At 41.9% G+C, this 16,122-nt stretch overlaps 1 protein-coding gene and 1 long non-coding RNA gene across 3 annotated transcripts in view; one reads left to right on the plus strand and one right to left on the minus strand.

Annotated features, from left to right (window-relative positions):
* LOC119494458 (inter-alpha-trypsin inhibitor heavy chain H3-like) overlaps positions 1-4,268 on the plus strand; it is a 67,282-nt gene extending 63,014 nt beyond the window's left edge. Inside the window, exons 16-22 of one of the 2 annotated variants that reach the window (XM_037780350.1) lie at positions 312-341; positions 448-609; positions 1,384-1,497; positions 1,584-1,785; positions 2,423-2,598; positions 2,689-2,782; positions 2,891-4,268. In XM_037780350.1, the coding sequence (XP_037636278.1) occupies positions 312-341; positions 448-609; positions 1,384-1,497; positions 1,584-1,785; positions 2,423-2,598; positions 2,689-2,782; positions 2,891-3,032 (920 nt within the window). In that variant the 3' untranslated portion in view covers positions 3,033-4,268. The remainder of the gene's footprint in view (positions 1-311; positions 342-447; positions 610-1,383; positions 1,498-1,583; positions 1,786-2,422; positions 2,599-2,688; positions 2,783-2,890) is intronic. The other variant, XM_037780341.1, reaches the window with a different exon arrangement.
* Positions 4,269-5,609: 1,341 nt separating this feature from the next.
* LOC119493935 lies at positions 5,610-6,519 on the minus strand. Its single transcript, XR_005208053.1, has 2 exons — positions 6,439-6,519; positions 5,610-6,114 (listed from the first exon to the last, which is right to left on the minus strand). It is a non-coding gene; the product is annotated as an uncharacterized LOC119493935 (long non-coding RNA).
* Between the last annotated feature and the right edge of the window lie 9,603 nt (positions 6,520-16,122).

Consider the following 16,122-nt stretch of genomic DNA (forward strand, 5'->3'; position numbering starts at 1 on the left):
TCCATCTGATATTTCATTCTTTGCACTATTTGTATTGTTTGCAACACTTGACTTGTATATAGACATTTTATTTTTTATTTTATTTTTATTTGTATTTTTATTATTGTATTCTTGTATTCTTGTATTTCTATTCTGTGTAAGTACATTGAGAGAGCTACATAAAAACTGGAGTCAAATTCCATGCATGTACATATTTGGCGAAATTAACCTGATTCTGATTCTGAATCAGTGTTTGTAAGTAGAACACGCCAAAGAAAGACATCCAACTAACTTAGTGTTGTGTGTTTTCTAACTGTTGTCCTGTTTCACAGACCAGCGACAGGAAGCAGAGAGACACGGCGGTACGACAATCTCTTTCAACTTATTAATGTGACACTGTTACTTTATAAATCTCATTTTGGGCTGAACAACTTTACTGAAGTATGCTTTTATTACTTTTGATAACAGGTTCAAATCCAGGTTCCTCTGCCCATTTTGGTAGTTCCGGTCGTGGCATTTCCCAGGGTGCCCAATGGATCTTGTCCCGTCCCCGTGGTAGCATTGCCCGTGGTAGCAGTGCCCGTGTTGGCAGTTCCCGTGGTGGCAGTTCCCGTGGTGGCAGTTCAGATGGTAATCTTTTCATACAACAGTAATTTAACCAAAGAATATAGAAGCAAAGAGACGAAACTCTGGTGTTTTTTTGACAACAGCCGCTGACTCCATTTTGGACTGAAAACGCTTATTATATTTAGAATATGTTATTGTTCAACACAGGCCATTTCGGTAGAATATGACAATAGAAAATGTTTTATTTGTTTTACTTTTTTACGGCAGATTTAGGCGGTCGTTTTACTGGTGTCCGGTAGCTGCTTTCAGTCCAAAATGGCGGATGCGTAGCTCTGCTGCTCGGCGCTGATGTTGCAATGGAACGAACATTTGACTTTCAGTTCTTGGCAATATATGTTCTTTGGTTTAACTAATACATCATTCTCTCATATTTATGCTTTTACTGTTCATGCCACTTTAAATCTTTCTATTAAAAGTTTGTATTGATGCATAAAAGACCAGACTCATCAAACACAGGAATCATCTGTATTTATCTTTCTAAAATTAAATCATTACAATAGTTAGCCATATCAGATGCAATGTCATGACACCTGTGACATTTTATAATTCAATTTTATTCTATTTAGTTTATTTTCCATCACAGCAGTTGTTGTTGGATTCACCACACATGCATCAAGTGTTTAATAGTGAAGAAATCAGGGTAGGCTCTACACCACTGCACTGAGGAATGTAACCAAAGAGTTTTAAAGTTGCTGCAGCAGATTGTGTTTAAACATCATAATAACAAACTTGACTTTGACTATTATATATGCTTTCTGTCTGATGTTGCATGTGCAGTGGACGGAGATCCTCACTTCATGATAGAGCTGCCAGACAGAGACGACGCTCTGTGCTTCAACATCAACGACAAACCAGGAACCATTTTCAACCTGGTCAGAGACACAAAATCAGGTCAGTCCTGAGTTGTTCTAAAAACAAAACACAAGACTCCTTTTTGTGGGAAGGGTCAACAAACTCAAACCTGTCATTATTTCCAGGCTTCATGGTGAACGGCCAAATTATTGGCAAGAAGAAAGTTATTCCAGACGGTAACGTCAAAACCTACTTTGGCCGTTTTGGTATCATCCACCAGAAGTTTGGGTTGAGGCTGGAGGTGAGCACTGAGGACATCTCAGTCTTCTACGGTGGCCGGCAGCTCGTGCTGCCGTGGTCTGATACATTCTCTATTAAAGATACCAAGTGAGTAACACCGCCTTGCAAATATTAACTAAAATTATTGGAAAACAACACATGTTTTAAACGGAAATCATAAAAATGATTTATATTTACTTAATATGTATTTTGTCATTTCGGTCATAAAAAATGCTTTAAAAATTTGATGTTTTTAAAATAATTTTCAATTTGTTGTGTTTATCACACAATAAAGTTCCTGTAGTAAATACATAAAACAAGGTTCTATTGTTATACCTTAAAAATACCACTCCGACGGTATATAAATAGAAACTAAACAAAAAATAGGATCAGTAAAAATACATTTGATATAATACAATACAATATATTATTGAATCTGATTTTAATCTGTGATCCTCACCTCAATCACTGTTGTAAATGTAACGTCCTTACACTGTTTTAATGTAATTAGATTTATTTTTTTAATTATTGTTATTGCTTACTGTTTCTTTTGCTGTTTTTACTATGTAAAGTGCCTTTGAGTACTTTTTAGAGCGCTATATAAAATAAATATGTAATAATAATAATAATGATAATACATTTATTATTGTTATTATTATTACAAGTCGAATAATAACTCTTCACAAGGCTCCTGTGAATCACAAAGAAATTAAATAACCACAACTGTGTTGTCTCTTTTCTCCAGTATGGACTTCATGTTAACTAAGAACAGCAGCCTGACGGTGACGCTGAGGCACTCGGTTAAATTTATGGTCATTAAACACACAAAGGTTTGGAAGAGACGCCACGATCAACAAGACTACCTGGGTTTCTACACCCTGGACAGCCACCACTTGTCTGCTTCGGTTCACGGCTTGCTAGGTAGAGAACGGCCAGAAAGTTTCATAGCGTGATGCTTTGGTTTATGTTGCTATTTTATATTTTCTGATTCCTAATTTTGAATAAATCCAGGTCAGTTCTACCATGGCGTTGGGTTCGAGGTGTCAGACCAGGAGAAATTAGATGCCACCATGTATGTGAAGGGACAAACACTCAACGTGACCAGGTGGACATGCCTCATAAAGTTTACACATAATGCATGCAAGGTGATTTGTTTTTGCATATATAGACACACACACACGTCCTCATTTCGTTTTTTTAATCTCTTCCATAGACACTGGCAGAAGGACTTCAGCAGGGATGTGAAGAATGGGGAAAATATTTCCTGCTGGTTTGTTGACAACGATGGAGCCGGCCTCGTCGATGGCAGACCCTCAGACTACATTGTGTCAAAGCTTTTTAAGGCTGCTTTTTGAAAATGTCAGTGGTAATGCACCGGGGGCCACATTATTATGGCGAGAGATAGCAGATTATAGACAACGTCACAGTTGCAAACATTCCAAATGTATCACAGTTTATTTCCTTTTGCAGTGTATGTGAATGACATCAGCTGACAGGAAGCAAACATGGACCCAAGCTGTTGCCTAGCAACGCAATTCCGTTGAAATTCCAAAACTCATAACAGGACATTAGTTACTAAAAATGACACCGTTACTGACAATGTGTATGGTGTCTGAAAGTTCAAGCGCAGTCTTGATAGATTTATACTGATGACATAAATAATAAAGCTTTCCAGTATTAGGCTATCATAGAATTATGTAATGTAAATGTAAATCCCATTTTATTGTCACTCATTGTACACAGCACAGCACATTGAAATTTAGCAGTTTTGCATTTAACCCATCGTTGTATATTAGGAGCAGCTACTATACAGCTGCCCGGGGAGCATTTTAGGGGATCGGTGCCTTGCTCAAGGGCACTTCGGCTGTGCCCAGGAGGCGAACTGGCATTTCTCCAGCTACCAGTCCACGCTCCGTACTTGGTCCGTGTGGGAACTTACTTGCGGCAAACTTCCAGTTCCCAAGCCAAGTCCCTACGGACTGAGCTACTGCTGTTGAATTATATAAGTCTTCATACTTCACCTGCCAAATTAACTTCAAATATTTTAATATAAAAGAAGTCAGTGCAGGAGTTACACTGGATGTACCTCGACATGAGGTAATATGTGTGTGTACACATGACCCTGGCCACAACTATACCACACTGTGCTTTGTGATCCGCACCTTTACTCACAGAAATACTGCCCTTCACCTCCTCGAGAAGAGGTGAACGATAACTACTTGGCATATATATGGATTGTGTGACTGTGGTGTCGCCCCAAAAAGAGGGAACCTCTACACTGATGTGGACAAAAACCCTCCCACATACTGTACGTCCTGAACTCTCACTGTAGCTCTAACTGGGCTTAATGCCAACCTTGCACCACTGGGGAGAAACCATCAATGATTGTGATGTGATTTTATTGTTGAAAAGTTGCACACTGATAAACTATTAAGACACAAAGTTTAAACAAATGCTGCCATTATGTTACAAGTAATACAATTTTGACTTCAAATTCAAATTTGAAGTCTACATTACAGGTGTTCTTGAGTCTTTCAAACGATTTTGATATTGGTTCTGTATGTGACTACAATAAATACACATGTACACCAGTTTGTCTTTTATTGCTGTAGCTTTTAGGAAGATTAAACTGATCAATTCAGGATAACTAGAAAAAGGTTTGATTTGACATCACAGAGTTGTGCTTCATTAAGCCCAGTGTGTCAGCTTGCTTGAGGCTTAATGACTGGAGACTCTTTCTATCGCTCTCTCTCAGACATCATATGTACCCATGGTACCCAAATATTTATGTAGCCCATGTATTATTCTCGGGTTAGTGATGTCACAGTTATTCCACTAGAGGGAGCTCCACTGATTTTGTGCCATGCAGATTCAAAAACTTTATGGGAAAGGTCTCATTTTTATATCCAGCAGCAGTTATGTGGAATGGGTTGCCTGCAAACCTTAAGTCAATTAGCTCTATTGGAAACTATAAGTCCTCCCAAGAGCTGGCTGAGTAGCAGCTGATCCTAAATATAACTAGTGAATCGGTTGAGTTGCAATAGGTCCTAAATACCCATCTTGTTTCTTTAAGTTGTTAAGTTGCTACTGTAGGGAAATTGTGTCTGTGTCTGTGGTCCACAATAATATCAAGACTTAGAATTGGACACATGGTACTAAACCGCACTCTATTTAAATCAGATAAACATGATACAGGTAGATGTAATTACTTCGGGCGAGAGGAAACGGAGGAGCATGTTGTATTGCATTGTGAGAGATATGGGAATGAATAGAGGTTTTTTAATATCTATATATTGTAATTTGCTTAATGAATTGTATATATGTGTATATATATGTTTTTTTTTTTTAATTTTGTTCTTTTTTTCTCATTATTGAATTGACGCTTTGGCAATATTGTTCACCTAACACAGTCATGCCAATAAAGCATATTGAATTGAATTGAAATGAATTGAATTGAATATGAGGAAGAAAGAAGGCAATTGATTCAAGGCTTTAGATGTCATGTTCTGGCGGTGCCAGCCTCTTATTATTTACTTTTGTGATTTTGGATTTGGTGTTTTTGTATATATTTCTGGTGTTTCCTGTTTTATTTTGGTAGTTCACTCCTCCTGTGTCTTGTCTGGTTTTACTTCCCTCCTTTGTTTGTTTTCCCGCCTTTTTGTTGATTGTCTGCCCCGCCCTGATTTGTTTCACCTGTGTGTAATCTTGTCTGTTACTTAAGCCTGTGTGTTTCTCCTCTGTCCTTGTCGGTTCGTCTTGTCTCCCCAGTCCCGTCTACCTTGTCCTCCGTGTTCATTGTTTCCTCCAGCTCTGGTCTTAGTGTTCCTCCTGCCCGTGTTCTCGTATCCTCTGGTTTGTAGTTTTGTTTTGTTCTCAGTTTGGTTTTGGTATGTTTTCTTTGTACTTTGTTCCCCTCCTTGTTTTGTGGTTTTTGGATTTTGTCAGCTTTAAATAAAGCTCGCTTTTATTTAAAAACTTCCGTTCCTGCTTGTTACTCTGCGTTTGGGTCAACGTTGTAAACAGATCACGACAGAACGAACCAACCATAATGACCCCAGCAGAGAGCTTTTATGCCTTTTTGGGCATCCGGATTCGGCCCGAGCATCAGCCTCAGCCCCGGCCTGTTGGCTTCCTGCAGGATTGCCGTCTGGGAGCTGGAGTCCCTGGAGCGAGGCATGGATATCGGAGAAGAAGATCTAGGCTGCCCAGTGTCTCAGCCGAATCCAGGCCTGCTCCTGTGTCGGGGGTTCAGCCTACCTCTTCTCCAAGCGTCCTGTCGGAGGTCCGGTCGACCTCTGCTCCAAGCGTCCTGTCGGAGGTCCGGCCGACCTCTGCTCCAAGTGTCCTGTCGGAGGTCCGGTCGACCTCTGCTCCAAGCGTCCTGTCGGAGGTCCGGCCGACCTCTACTCCAAGCGTCCTGGCGGAGGTCCGGTCGACCTCTGCTCCAAGCGTCCTGTCGGAGGTCCGGTCGACCTCTGCTCCAAGCGTCCTGTCGGAGGTCCGGTCGACCTCTGCTCAAAGCGTTCTGTCGGCGGTCCGGCCGACTCCTGTTCCACGTGTCCTGTCGGCGGTCCGGCCGACTCCTGTTCCACGTGTCCTGTCGGCGGTCCGGCCGACTCCTGTTCCACGTGTCCTGTCGGCGGTCCGGCCGACTCCTGTTCCACGTGTCCTGCCGGCGGTCCGGCCGACTCCTGTTCCACGTGTCCTGTCGGCGGTCCGGCCGACTCCTGTTCCACGTGTCCTGTCGGCGGTTCGGCCGACTCCTGCTCCACGTGTCCTGTCGGCGGTCCGGCCGACTCCTGCTCCACGTGTCCTGTCGGCGGTCCGGCCGACTCCTGTTCCACGTGTCCTGTCGGCGGTTCGGCCGACTCCTGTTCCAGGTGTCCTGTTGGCGGTCCGGCCGACTCCTGCTCCACGTGTCCTGTCGGCGGTCCGGCCGACTCCTGTTCCAAGTGTCCTGTCGGCGGTCCGGCCGACTCCTGTTCCAAGTGTCCTGTCGGCGGTCCGGCCGACTCCTGTTCAAAGTGTCCTGTCGGCGGTTCGGCCGACTCCTGTTCCGGGTGTCCTGTCGGGGGTCTGGTCGACCTCCGTTTCGGTTGGGCCGCAACCGCCACCTGCTGCTCCGGTTGGGACGCAACCGCCAACTGCTGTTCCGATTGGGTCGCAGCCGTCACCTGCTGTTCCAGTTGGGTCGCAGCCGTCACCTGCTGTTCCGGTTGGGCCGCAACCTCCACCTGCTGTTCCGGTTGGGTCGCAACCGCCACCTGCTTTACCGGTTGGGTCGCAACCGTCACCTGCTGTTCCGGTTGGGTCGCAACCGCCACCTCCTGCTCCGTCTGGTTCGCCGGTTGGGCCGCAACCGTCACTTCCTGTACCGGTTGGGTCGCAACCGTCACCTGCTGTTCCGGTTGGGTCGCAACCGTCACCTGCTGTTCCGGTTGGGTCGCAACCTCCACCTGCTGTTCCGGTTGGGTCGCAATCGCCACCTGCTGTTCCGGTTTGGCCGCAACCATCACCTGCTGTTCCGGTTGGGTCGCAACCGTCACCTGCTGTTCCGGTTGGGTCGCAACCGCCACCTCCTGCTCCGTCCGGTTCGCCGGTTGGGCCGCAACCGTCATCTCCTGTTTCGCCTGGGTTTCAGCCCAAAAACCTTGTTCCTGTGTCTGCTGGGCCACAGTTCCAAGACCCCGAGTTCCCCGGCTCTAACTCTGCCTTGCCCCCGGGCCGTCCGCCCGAGTTTCCCGGCTCTGACTCTGCCTTGCCCCCGGGTCATCTGCCGGAGTTTCTCGGCTCGGACTCTGCCCTGCCTCCGGGCCGTCCACCCGAGTTCCCAGACTCTGTCCCGGTTCTGTCCCCGGGTCGTCCGCCTGAGTTCCCAGACTCTGTCCCGGTTCTGCCCCCGGGTCATCCACCGGAGTTTCCCGGCTCTGTCTCTGCCATGCCCCCGGGCCGTCCGCCTGAGTTTCCCGGATCTGACTCTGCCCTGCCCCCGGGCCGTCCGCCCGAGTTTCCCGGCTCTGACTCTGCCTTGCCCCCGGGTCATCTGCCGGAGTTTCTCGGCTCGGACTCTGCCCTGCCTCCGGGCCGTCCACCCGAGTTCCCAGACTCTGTCCCGGTTCTGTCCCCGGGTCGTCCGCCTGAGTTCCCAGACTCTGTCCCGGTTTCTGCCCCCGGGTCATCCACCGGAGTTTCCCGGCTCTGTCTCTGCCATGCCCCCGGGCCGTCCGCCTGAGTTTCCCGGATCTGACTCTGCCCTGCCCCCGGGCCGTCCGCCCGAGTTCCCAGACTCTGTCCCGGTTCTGCCCCCGGGTCATCCACCGGAGTTTCCCGGCTCTGTCTCTGCCCTGCCCTCAGGCCGTCCGCCCGAGTTCCCTGACTCTGTCCCGGTTTTGCCCTCGGGCCGTCCGCCTGAGATAATCGGTGCCCACTGTTCCTGGAGTCCCTCCTCCGGACCCCCCTCCGCCCACCCGATTCTGTTTGTGGAACGTCTGGGATCCGTCCCTTGAGGGGGAGGCTATGTCATGTTCTGGCGGTGCCAGCCTCTTATTATTTACTTTTGTGATTTTGGATTTGGTGTTTTTGTATATATTTCTGGTGTTTCCTGTTTTATTTTGGTAGTTCACTCCTCCTGTGTCTTGTCTGGTTTTACTTCCCTCCTTTGTTTGTTTTCCCGCCTTTTTGTTGATTGTCTGCCCCGCCCTGATTTGTTTCACCTGTGTGTAATCTTGTCTGTTACTTAAGCCTGTGTGTTTCTCCTCTGTCCTTGTCGGTTCGTCTTGTCTCCCCAGTCCCGTCTACCTTGTCCTCCGTGTTCATTGTTTCCTCCAGCTCTGGTCTTAGTGTTCCTCCTGCCCGTGTTCTCGTATCCTCTGGTTTGTAGTTTTGTTTTGTTCTCAGTTTGGTTTTGGTATGTTTTCTTTGTACTTTGTTCCCTTCCTTGTTTTGTGGTTTTTGGATTTTGTCAGCTTTAAATAAAGCTCGCTTTTATTTAAAAACTTCCGTTCCTGCTTGTTACTCTGCGTTTGGGTCAACGTTGTAAACAGATCACGACATTAGAAGGCATTTGATTCAAGGCCTTACAGAGATTAAAGTGCACTTTGATTTAATAGATATTCTACAAAAGAACTCACTAAATGTGTGTTTTAGAATATCATAATCAGTAATTAGACAAATTAATATTGATTGAAAAAATTTGAGTTTTATTTATTTATTCATTCATTTATTTATTTATTCATTTATTCATTCATTCATTTATTTATTCATTTGTTTATTTATTTAATCATTCATTCATTCATTCATTTATTTATTTGTAGTTATTGTTTTTTTAATATTGTAATTACTAGCCAGTCTGACCCACTGACTAGGTACCTAACAGAATATTATTTCAGTTTCTTAGACAAATTAATATTGATTGAAAAATTGTGTTTTTTTTATTCATTCATTTATTAATTAATTAATTAATTTGTTAATTTGTGCATTCATTCATTCATTCATGTATTAATTAATTAATTAATTCATTCATTCATTTATTTATTTATTTATTTATTTATTCATTCATTCATTCATTTATTTATTCATTAATTTAATCATTTATTTATTCATTCATTCATTCATTCATTAATTCATTCATTTATTTATTCATCTATTTATTCATTCATTCATTCATTTATTTATTTATTTATTTATTTGTAGCTATTGTTTTTTTTAATATTGTAAATACTAACCAGTCTGATCCGCTGACTCCATACCGGATGGTGGCGGTAATGCACCACCTCGTTATGGCCACAAGGAGCAGCAGTGAGCTCATCGCGGCTTGTTGCGTAGGGCTGATTATAAAATAAACTCATCATATTATATGAGTTTTTCCGACCCATTGTAGTTGGGCTAATATTTGAAATGACCTTACATTTGCTTATACCAACATTTCTGTCTGTGTAGCCTCATAGAAGCATCTTCATGGGTCGGGAGGAGACTGTTTCTAGACTGAATCTCCCCTGAAGAGAGAAGACCAGAAACGGGTGTTGAATTAACGTTTAGACGGAGGTATGGACTTTTTCCTGTGTGCTCTAACTAGATGTGTTCACCAGGAGCTCACTAAACTATAACGTTACATATAATGTTACAAACTTGACAACATAAACAGTCTAAATGGTTCCCTTTGTGTTTCCTGTTGCAATGGTTGTTAATGCAGTAGCTGACAGGAAGTAAACTTGGACCAAAGCTGTTGCCCTAGCAACAGAATGGCATTGAAAAGGTTTAAAGTATCCTGTACACTACAGACAGTACTGTAGACTGTACACTACTGTACACTAGTGTAGGACTAATTTCAGTTGCAGTTGGTTTAAAAATGATTTGTGTCAGTGCTTATGAAACCTTAATAATGTAGTTTGCATTATGTTCTCTAATGTTCCTTTACATGTACGCTTTACAAATTATTGAAGGTGGAAAAAGAAGAAGAAGGTGCTTGACTGAGACCAGACACAGGTGTCGGATAAACATGTGGACAGGGGTATGTCATTTTTCTGTGTGCTTTAACTAGAATTTTTTCACCAGGTGCAAGTCAAAACTGCTCCACCAAATGAAAATCTGCTCAAAGATTATAGATAAACCCTTTGAGAAATTCTATGAATCAGCCTATCATAATAACATCTTAAGGCTGGCTAACACCATCGTCTCTGACCCCAGCCATGTTTTGAACAGTGAATATGAATTGTTACCATCAAATCGGAGATACAGGGTTCCACGCTTTAATAAGGTTAGACTGGAGCACTCTTTTGTACACCAGTCAATCCTAAAACTAAATATGGAGCCTAATCCCGGATCAAATGTACGTTGAAGGACCCTGAATATCGTCTTCTGTGATTGTAATGTTTAAATGTTTGTATCCTTGTTTCTGGTCTTTGTCCTTTTTGTGATGTTGCAAATGGAGCTGCTGTGATGCAAAACAAATTTCAAACCTGTCTGAGAATAAAGTATTATCGTATGGTAGCTCACTAACCTGTACATATACAGTATAGTACACTGTACACAACATAAAGTACTGTATATTACTATACACTAGTGTAGGACTACAGTAATTTCAGCTGCAGTAAATTTAAACATATTTGTGTCAGTACTTATGAAACCTTAGTAATGCAGTTTGCATTATGTTCATTAATGTTCCTTTACTTGTATGCTTTACAAATTATTGAAGGTGGAAAATCATTATTGACAGATAATCCAAAATTAAGTCAAATTATAAGTCAAATTAATAAGTCATAGACATTAGGATAGAAAGGTGACACTCTAATGATAACAGAAAAGGTCACGATTCATCTTTGTGGTCATTTTATTTTTATCAACAAGCAACAAATCTGTAAATGTGTTTTAATACAAAGCCTTTGTTAAAGGCCCTGAGTGCCCATGGTACAGCCTCACAGGTGATTTCAATTGACTAGCTGATTAATTGACTCTCTGGTCTGTGTGAGCTTGTACAGACTGTTCTTGATAGACCTTTTTCACAGCAGACATTTTAACTTGTCATAGTAAGAAAATCACAGGTGTTACTAACAACATTTACGATGGCTCTGTTCTATTAAAGAGTCCCAGTAAGCCACCATGACAGTGAGCCAGCATGCACAATACCATGACCCTGAGTCTGAAGAAGCTAGAGTTCAACACTCATTAATGTTGTTATTTACACCTGTGCTTTTTCTACTGTGATTTGTCAAAATGTCTTCTGTGAAAAATTATTATTGATTCTCCTTGTTAGCATTATTGCACCTGTTGGATGGAGAAATTACACCTTTATCATTCTTATAAATACTTACCCTGTAATTCCCTGCATAGTTCCACACAACCTCAACCTGAGCAGAGGTACAGACTACCTGCCAGACTACATGATAACACACACACTCATGTTTGGGTTGCTACCTTTTTTCCCTAATGTCTTTTAGGGTAACATTATAATGCAATTGTTAACTTCACTGAAGGATGCTCCTTTAAGTATTTAATGGCCAGGTAATTGTTTGAAAGTTTACAATAGCTCTCAGTATTCTCAATCATTAGAGTCTCTTTTTTGTCTTTATTTCACTATTTCTATTGAAGTCCATGAATGGCATGTTAGGCATGGTATGTTGTCATTGTTCAAAGTTTTATTGTTTAGTGGACGCATTTTTAGCTTGGGTCACAATTTACCCCCTATTGCCAGCCTCTGGACATTATTGAGCTCTACCTTTTGGAGCTATCAGGTCAGTCTGCATCATAGTCACTCTGATTGTGCTGTAGTGACTGGTGTGATATGTCTTTATTTTACCAACAGCTCAGAACACACATTTTCTCCATTTCCATCCCCCTTTATATGTGTTTTTACATACATACATGCTGTACTTGCCCCTATGCAGAGTCTAAAATGTAGATTGTGTGTATGTGGTGTGTGTGTGTGAGAACACTGTACTGTAACAACCTCACCAGCTCTTATTACATGGCTCTGGTGTGTGTACTAATAGATCCAGGGCAAGTGTGTTGACCCCAGTCATGTCGGAAGTTCAGGAGTTGAGAGGGATTTTCTTAAGGGGATCTTTGCAGAAGTGTTTGCTTGTGTGTGTCTGTCTCTTTGTATGTGTGTGTTAGTGTAAGCTTTGCTGATTAACACCAGATGTGCGGGGCTCAGGGTGTCGGCAATAGCTTGAGAGGGCCCCACTGTACTCCTTTCGGCCCTGGTTGCAGAAAATGCTCAAGCGACTTCTTCACACATGGCTGACATTAATATCTTTGCTGTTCATCCCCCAGATCCCCATGAGGTTAGAAACATCAGGTCAGACTAAGAGTTTTAATAAGAAGGTTGTGCAGCAAAGGCAGGGAGTTAATGTAGGTCTCCTGCTGCTCCACTAGAGGGCGGGAGAGAGCTGTAAAACATCTGTAGAGTCTCAGCTCAGGTCCCATAGTCGACTACTGTGAGATAATGTTATTTTTTCCAGGGATTTTTGCAGTTTTTCAGTTTTTACTTTTAAAGCACAGGAACATTGTGTTTTTGTATTTAATGTATTCAAATCATATTTTAAAGATAAATAGTTGACCTAGAAAGTTCCACATAGAATCTACTGCAATATTTGTGACTGAAGCGACTGAATTAAAGTTGTGATTAGTGCTGCAACTAAGGATTATTTTCATTATTGATTAATCTTTGACATTTGTTTTGATTAACCTATTTATTGTTTAAGTCTATAAAATGTCAGAAAATTGTGAAAAATGACTATCACAAATTCCCAGAGCCCAAAGTGGCATTGATAAACTCATTATTTTGCAGTGGTGGAAGAAGTACTCAGATATTTTACTGAAGTAAAAGTAGCAAAACTACAGTGTAAAAATACTCTGTTGCAAGTAAACGTCCTGCATTCAAAATCTTACTCAAGTAAAATTACATTAGTATTAGCATCAAAATATACTCAAAGTACCAAAAAGATTTTTTTTCAGAATCACATGTATTATAGTACTCAATATATAATTAATGATGCATTAATGTGTACATCACATTAATGTTGTAGCTGGCAAAGGTGCGGCTTATTTTAATTACTTTATATACTGCAGGGTAGCTTAATCTATAATTATTCATCATAACTTATTAGTTGGTTTATTTTTCATTATTTATCTGAATCTTCAAAAGTAACTAAAGCTGTCAAATAAATGTAGTGGAGTAAAAAACATTTCCCTCTGAGATGTAGTGGTAGAAGTTTAAAGTAACAGAAAATGGAAATACTCTAGTAAAGTACCGCAAAATTATACTGAAGTACAGTACTTGAGTAAACGTATTTAGTTACATTCCACCACTGTTATTTTATCTAACTAACAGTCATCAACCAAAGACATTTAGTTAACAATCATGCAAAAGAGAGAAGAGCAGCAAATCTGAGTATCTAGAATTTTTCCTTTTCTATATGACTTAAACGATTACTCGATTATTAAAATTGTTGGTGATTTATCAACTGTCGATTGACAAATTGCACAGCAGATTCATGGTTTCAGTCCTAGTTATGATTATTGCGACGGATTAGATGAAAGTAGAAGTCGTTGTAAACTGGGCTACAACTAACGATTATTAACTCGATTAATCGATTAGTTGTTTGGTCATGAAATATCCGAAAATTGTGAAAAATGTTGATCAGTGTTTCCCAAAGCCCAAGATGGCATCCTCAAATGTCTTGTTTAGTTCACAGGTCAAAGAGATTCAGTTTACTGTCATAGAAGAGTAAATATTACAATAAAGAAAATATTCACATTTAAGAAGCTGGAATATTTTTTTTCTTAAAAAATTACTCAGAAGAATTATCAAAATAGTTGGCGAATAATTTAATAGTTGACAACTAATCGATTAATCATTGCAGCTCTAGTAGTAAATCATTCTAAAGGAAGGAAATCTTCCTTACCACAGAATATTTTGACAGCTTTTTTTGTCAAAGTAAATCTCTTTAATTAATGTTGCATTTTGAAACTGCTGTCCCAGATGAACTTTTATCTTGTTGTATGCAAAACTTGAAAATGCAAAAACGTCTGCTCTTGAACAGCTGTGCAGTGAGACATTTGTCTGAACGCTCAAGTTTGTCACGAGTTCTATTATCTCATGTCACTTCTTCCGTTTCAACCCCACTTTCTTGAACCCTTTCCTCCATCCTCACCTCCCAGGTCTCCCCCCTCCCTCCCCCGCCTGCCCGTCTCTCTACCTTTTGTCCCTGTGTGAATATTTCACATTGCTGCTGCCGCTGGTGCGTGATGCGGGGCACTGAGCGCTCATTGTGTGTATGCAGTGTGGGTGCTGCGGTATGCGGCTCCTCGGCGTGTGGTGTGTCGTGACAGGCGTGTGGCTGCTGACGCCAGCCGGCCGCCTGCCTGTCTGTCTGTCTGTCTGTTCGGTTACACCTGACCGACGCTGACATCGCCGTACTCACACACACCCACACACACACACACACAAAAGCATGCCACCACTAGACATGGTGCCCAAAAGTTAAATTAAGGGTCATCGACCCCTCGCCCAGCACTGTAGTCTGCCCACTCGTCCCTTCAGTACAGAAGGTTGGCATTTGTGGGTTAATGGGTGTCACCAAAATGTAGTTTCACTTTGAAAATTTAACCTGCTTAATTTCAAAGTAATTTAACTACAGCTGTTGCATATCTGCTGCAGTTAATATTAATAATATTAAGGCAGATTTATACTATTGCTTTTCCAGCACATGCACTCTTATATTATTTTGAATATGTACCAAAGTGTGTCGAACCCTATTGCAAGAGAAATTTTCTTGTGGCATTTATTTTACATTGAAAATGCATTATTGAATTTTGTGGTTTTGAAACGCAGGTTGCAGGTCTGCTCTGCTCTGAAATGCAGCGAAGGCCGGGCGATATTGCGGCGCACCGTGGTGTAATCCTTGGTATTTAGTGTGTTCTCTCAGGCTGCCGAGGTGAAAAGTTGAACCTGGTGTTGACCTTCTCTTGAGAGAGGGCTTAGCTCTGAAGTCAGGCGCAGGCCAAACGCACAGGGAGGATATTCTCAAGTTCCTCCTTTCCCTCCCTCACGTGCATCGCTCTCCTCTCCGTGGCCACCCTCCCCTCCCACACGGAAACAATTAGCATCTGTGATAAGACGTCGCACATATTTCCATCATTTTATCTCGTCGGTTTTTGTTTGTTTGTTTTTCCGTCATGACAAAAGTCTTGTGTCCTCTTGTCATGGCGCTGTTAATCACAATTACATCTCATCTAGGTGCAAGGAGTTGGAGAGAGAAAGAAGGAGAAATAGGCTGATGGGGGCCTTATGTTTATCACTGCAGGGAGTTGAATTCCAGATGGAGAGATAATGAAGTGAACAAGCAAACAATTATGCAAAAATAGACAAAGTGGGGGAAAAAAAAGAGAGAGCAGACTGACAGACGACAGGAATGATGTTTGGGGCAAATTAGACACGTTTTTATTTGTACTCCCAAGAGGCCAGTTCAAGACAGGTCTGCACTATCACCAGAAAATAAGAGTACAGGTCTGTATTTTACTGATATATCGGTGATTATCATAAACCCTCACAACCACAACAAATACTCAAAAACAGTTTTTTCCCCTTGTTTTGGTGTGGAACTGTTTGTGTGTACAGTATTTTAAATATTTAGGAGCCTAATGTTGATCCAAAAAGGAAATTGTTTTAGGTGTGTGCTTGTGATAATACACTTCAGTACAATGATCTAAAAAGTTATCTATGTCAGTGGTTCCCAACCTTTTTCCTTAAGGGACCCCTTTTCTGTCATTGAGTTAACTGTCAAACCCTGACTATTTTATGGATATTTCATATTATATTAAATGCATAACAATAATGGTACAGAACAGCTGATAAATTGTACAATTAACCCAAATAGTGAACGCAATAACTGCAGGAAGTTTGTGTAAAACGAGTGATTTAGATGAATTTTGAGCAGATTATAT

This window comes from Sebastes umbrosus, chromosome 1, assembly GCF_015220745.1.
Source record: "Sebastes umbrosus isolate fSebUmb1 chromosome 1, fSebUmb1.pri, whole genome shotgun sequence".
NCBI classification, from domain to species: Eukaryota; Metazoa; Chordata; class Actinopteri; order Perciformes; family Sebastidae; genus Sebastes; species Sebastes umbrosus.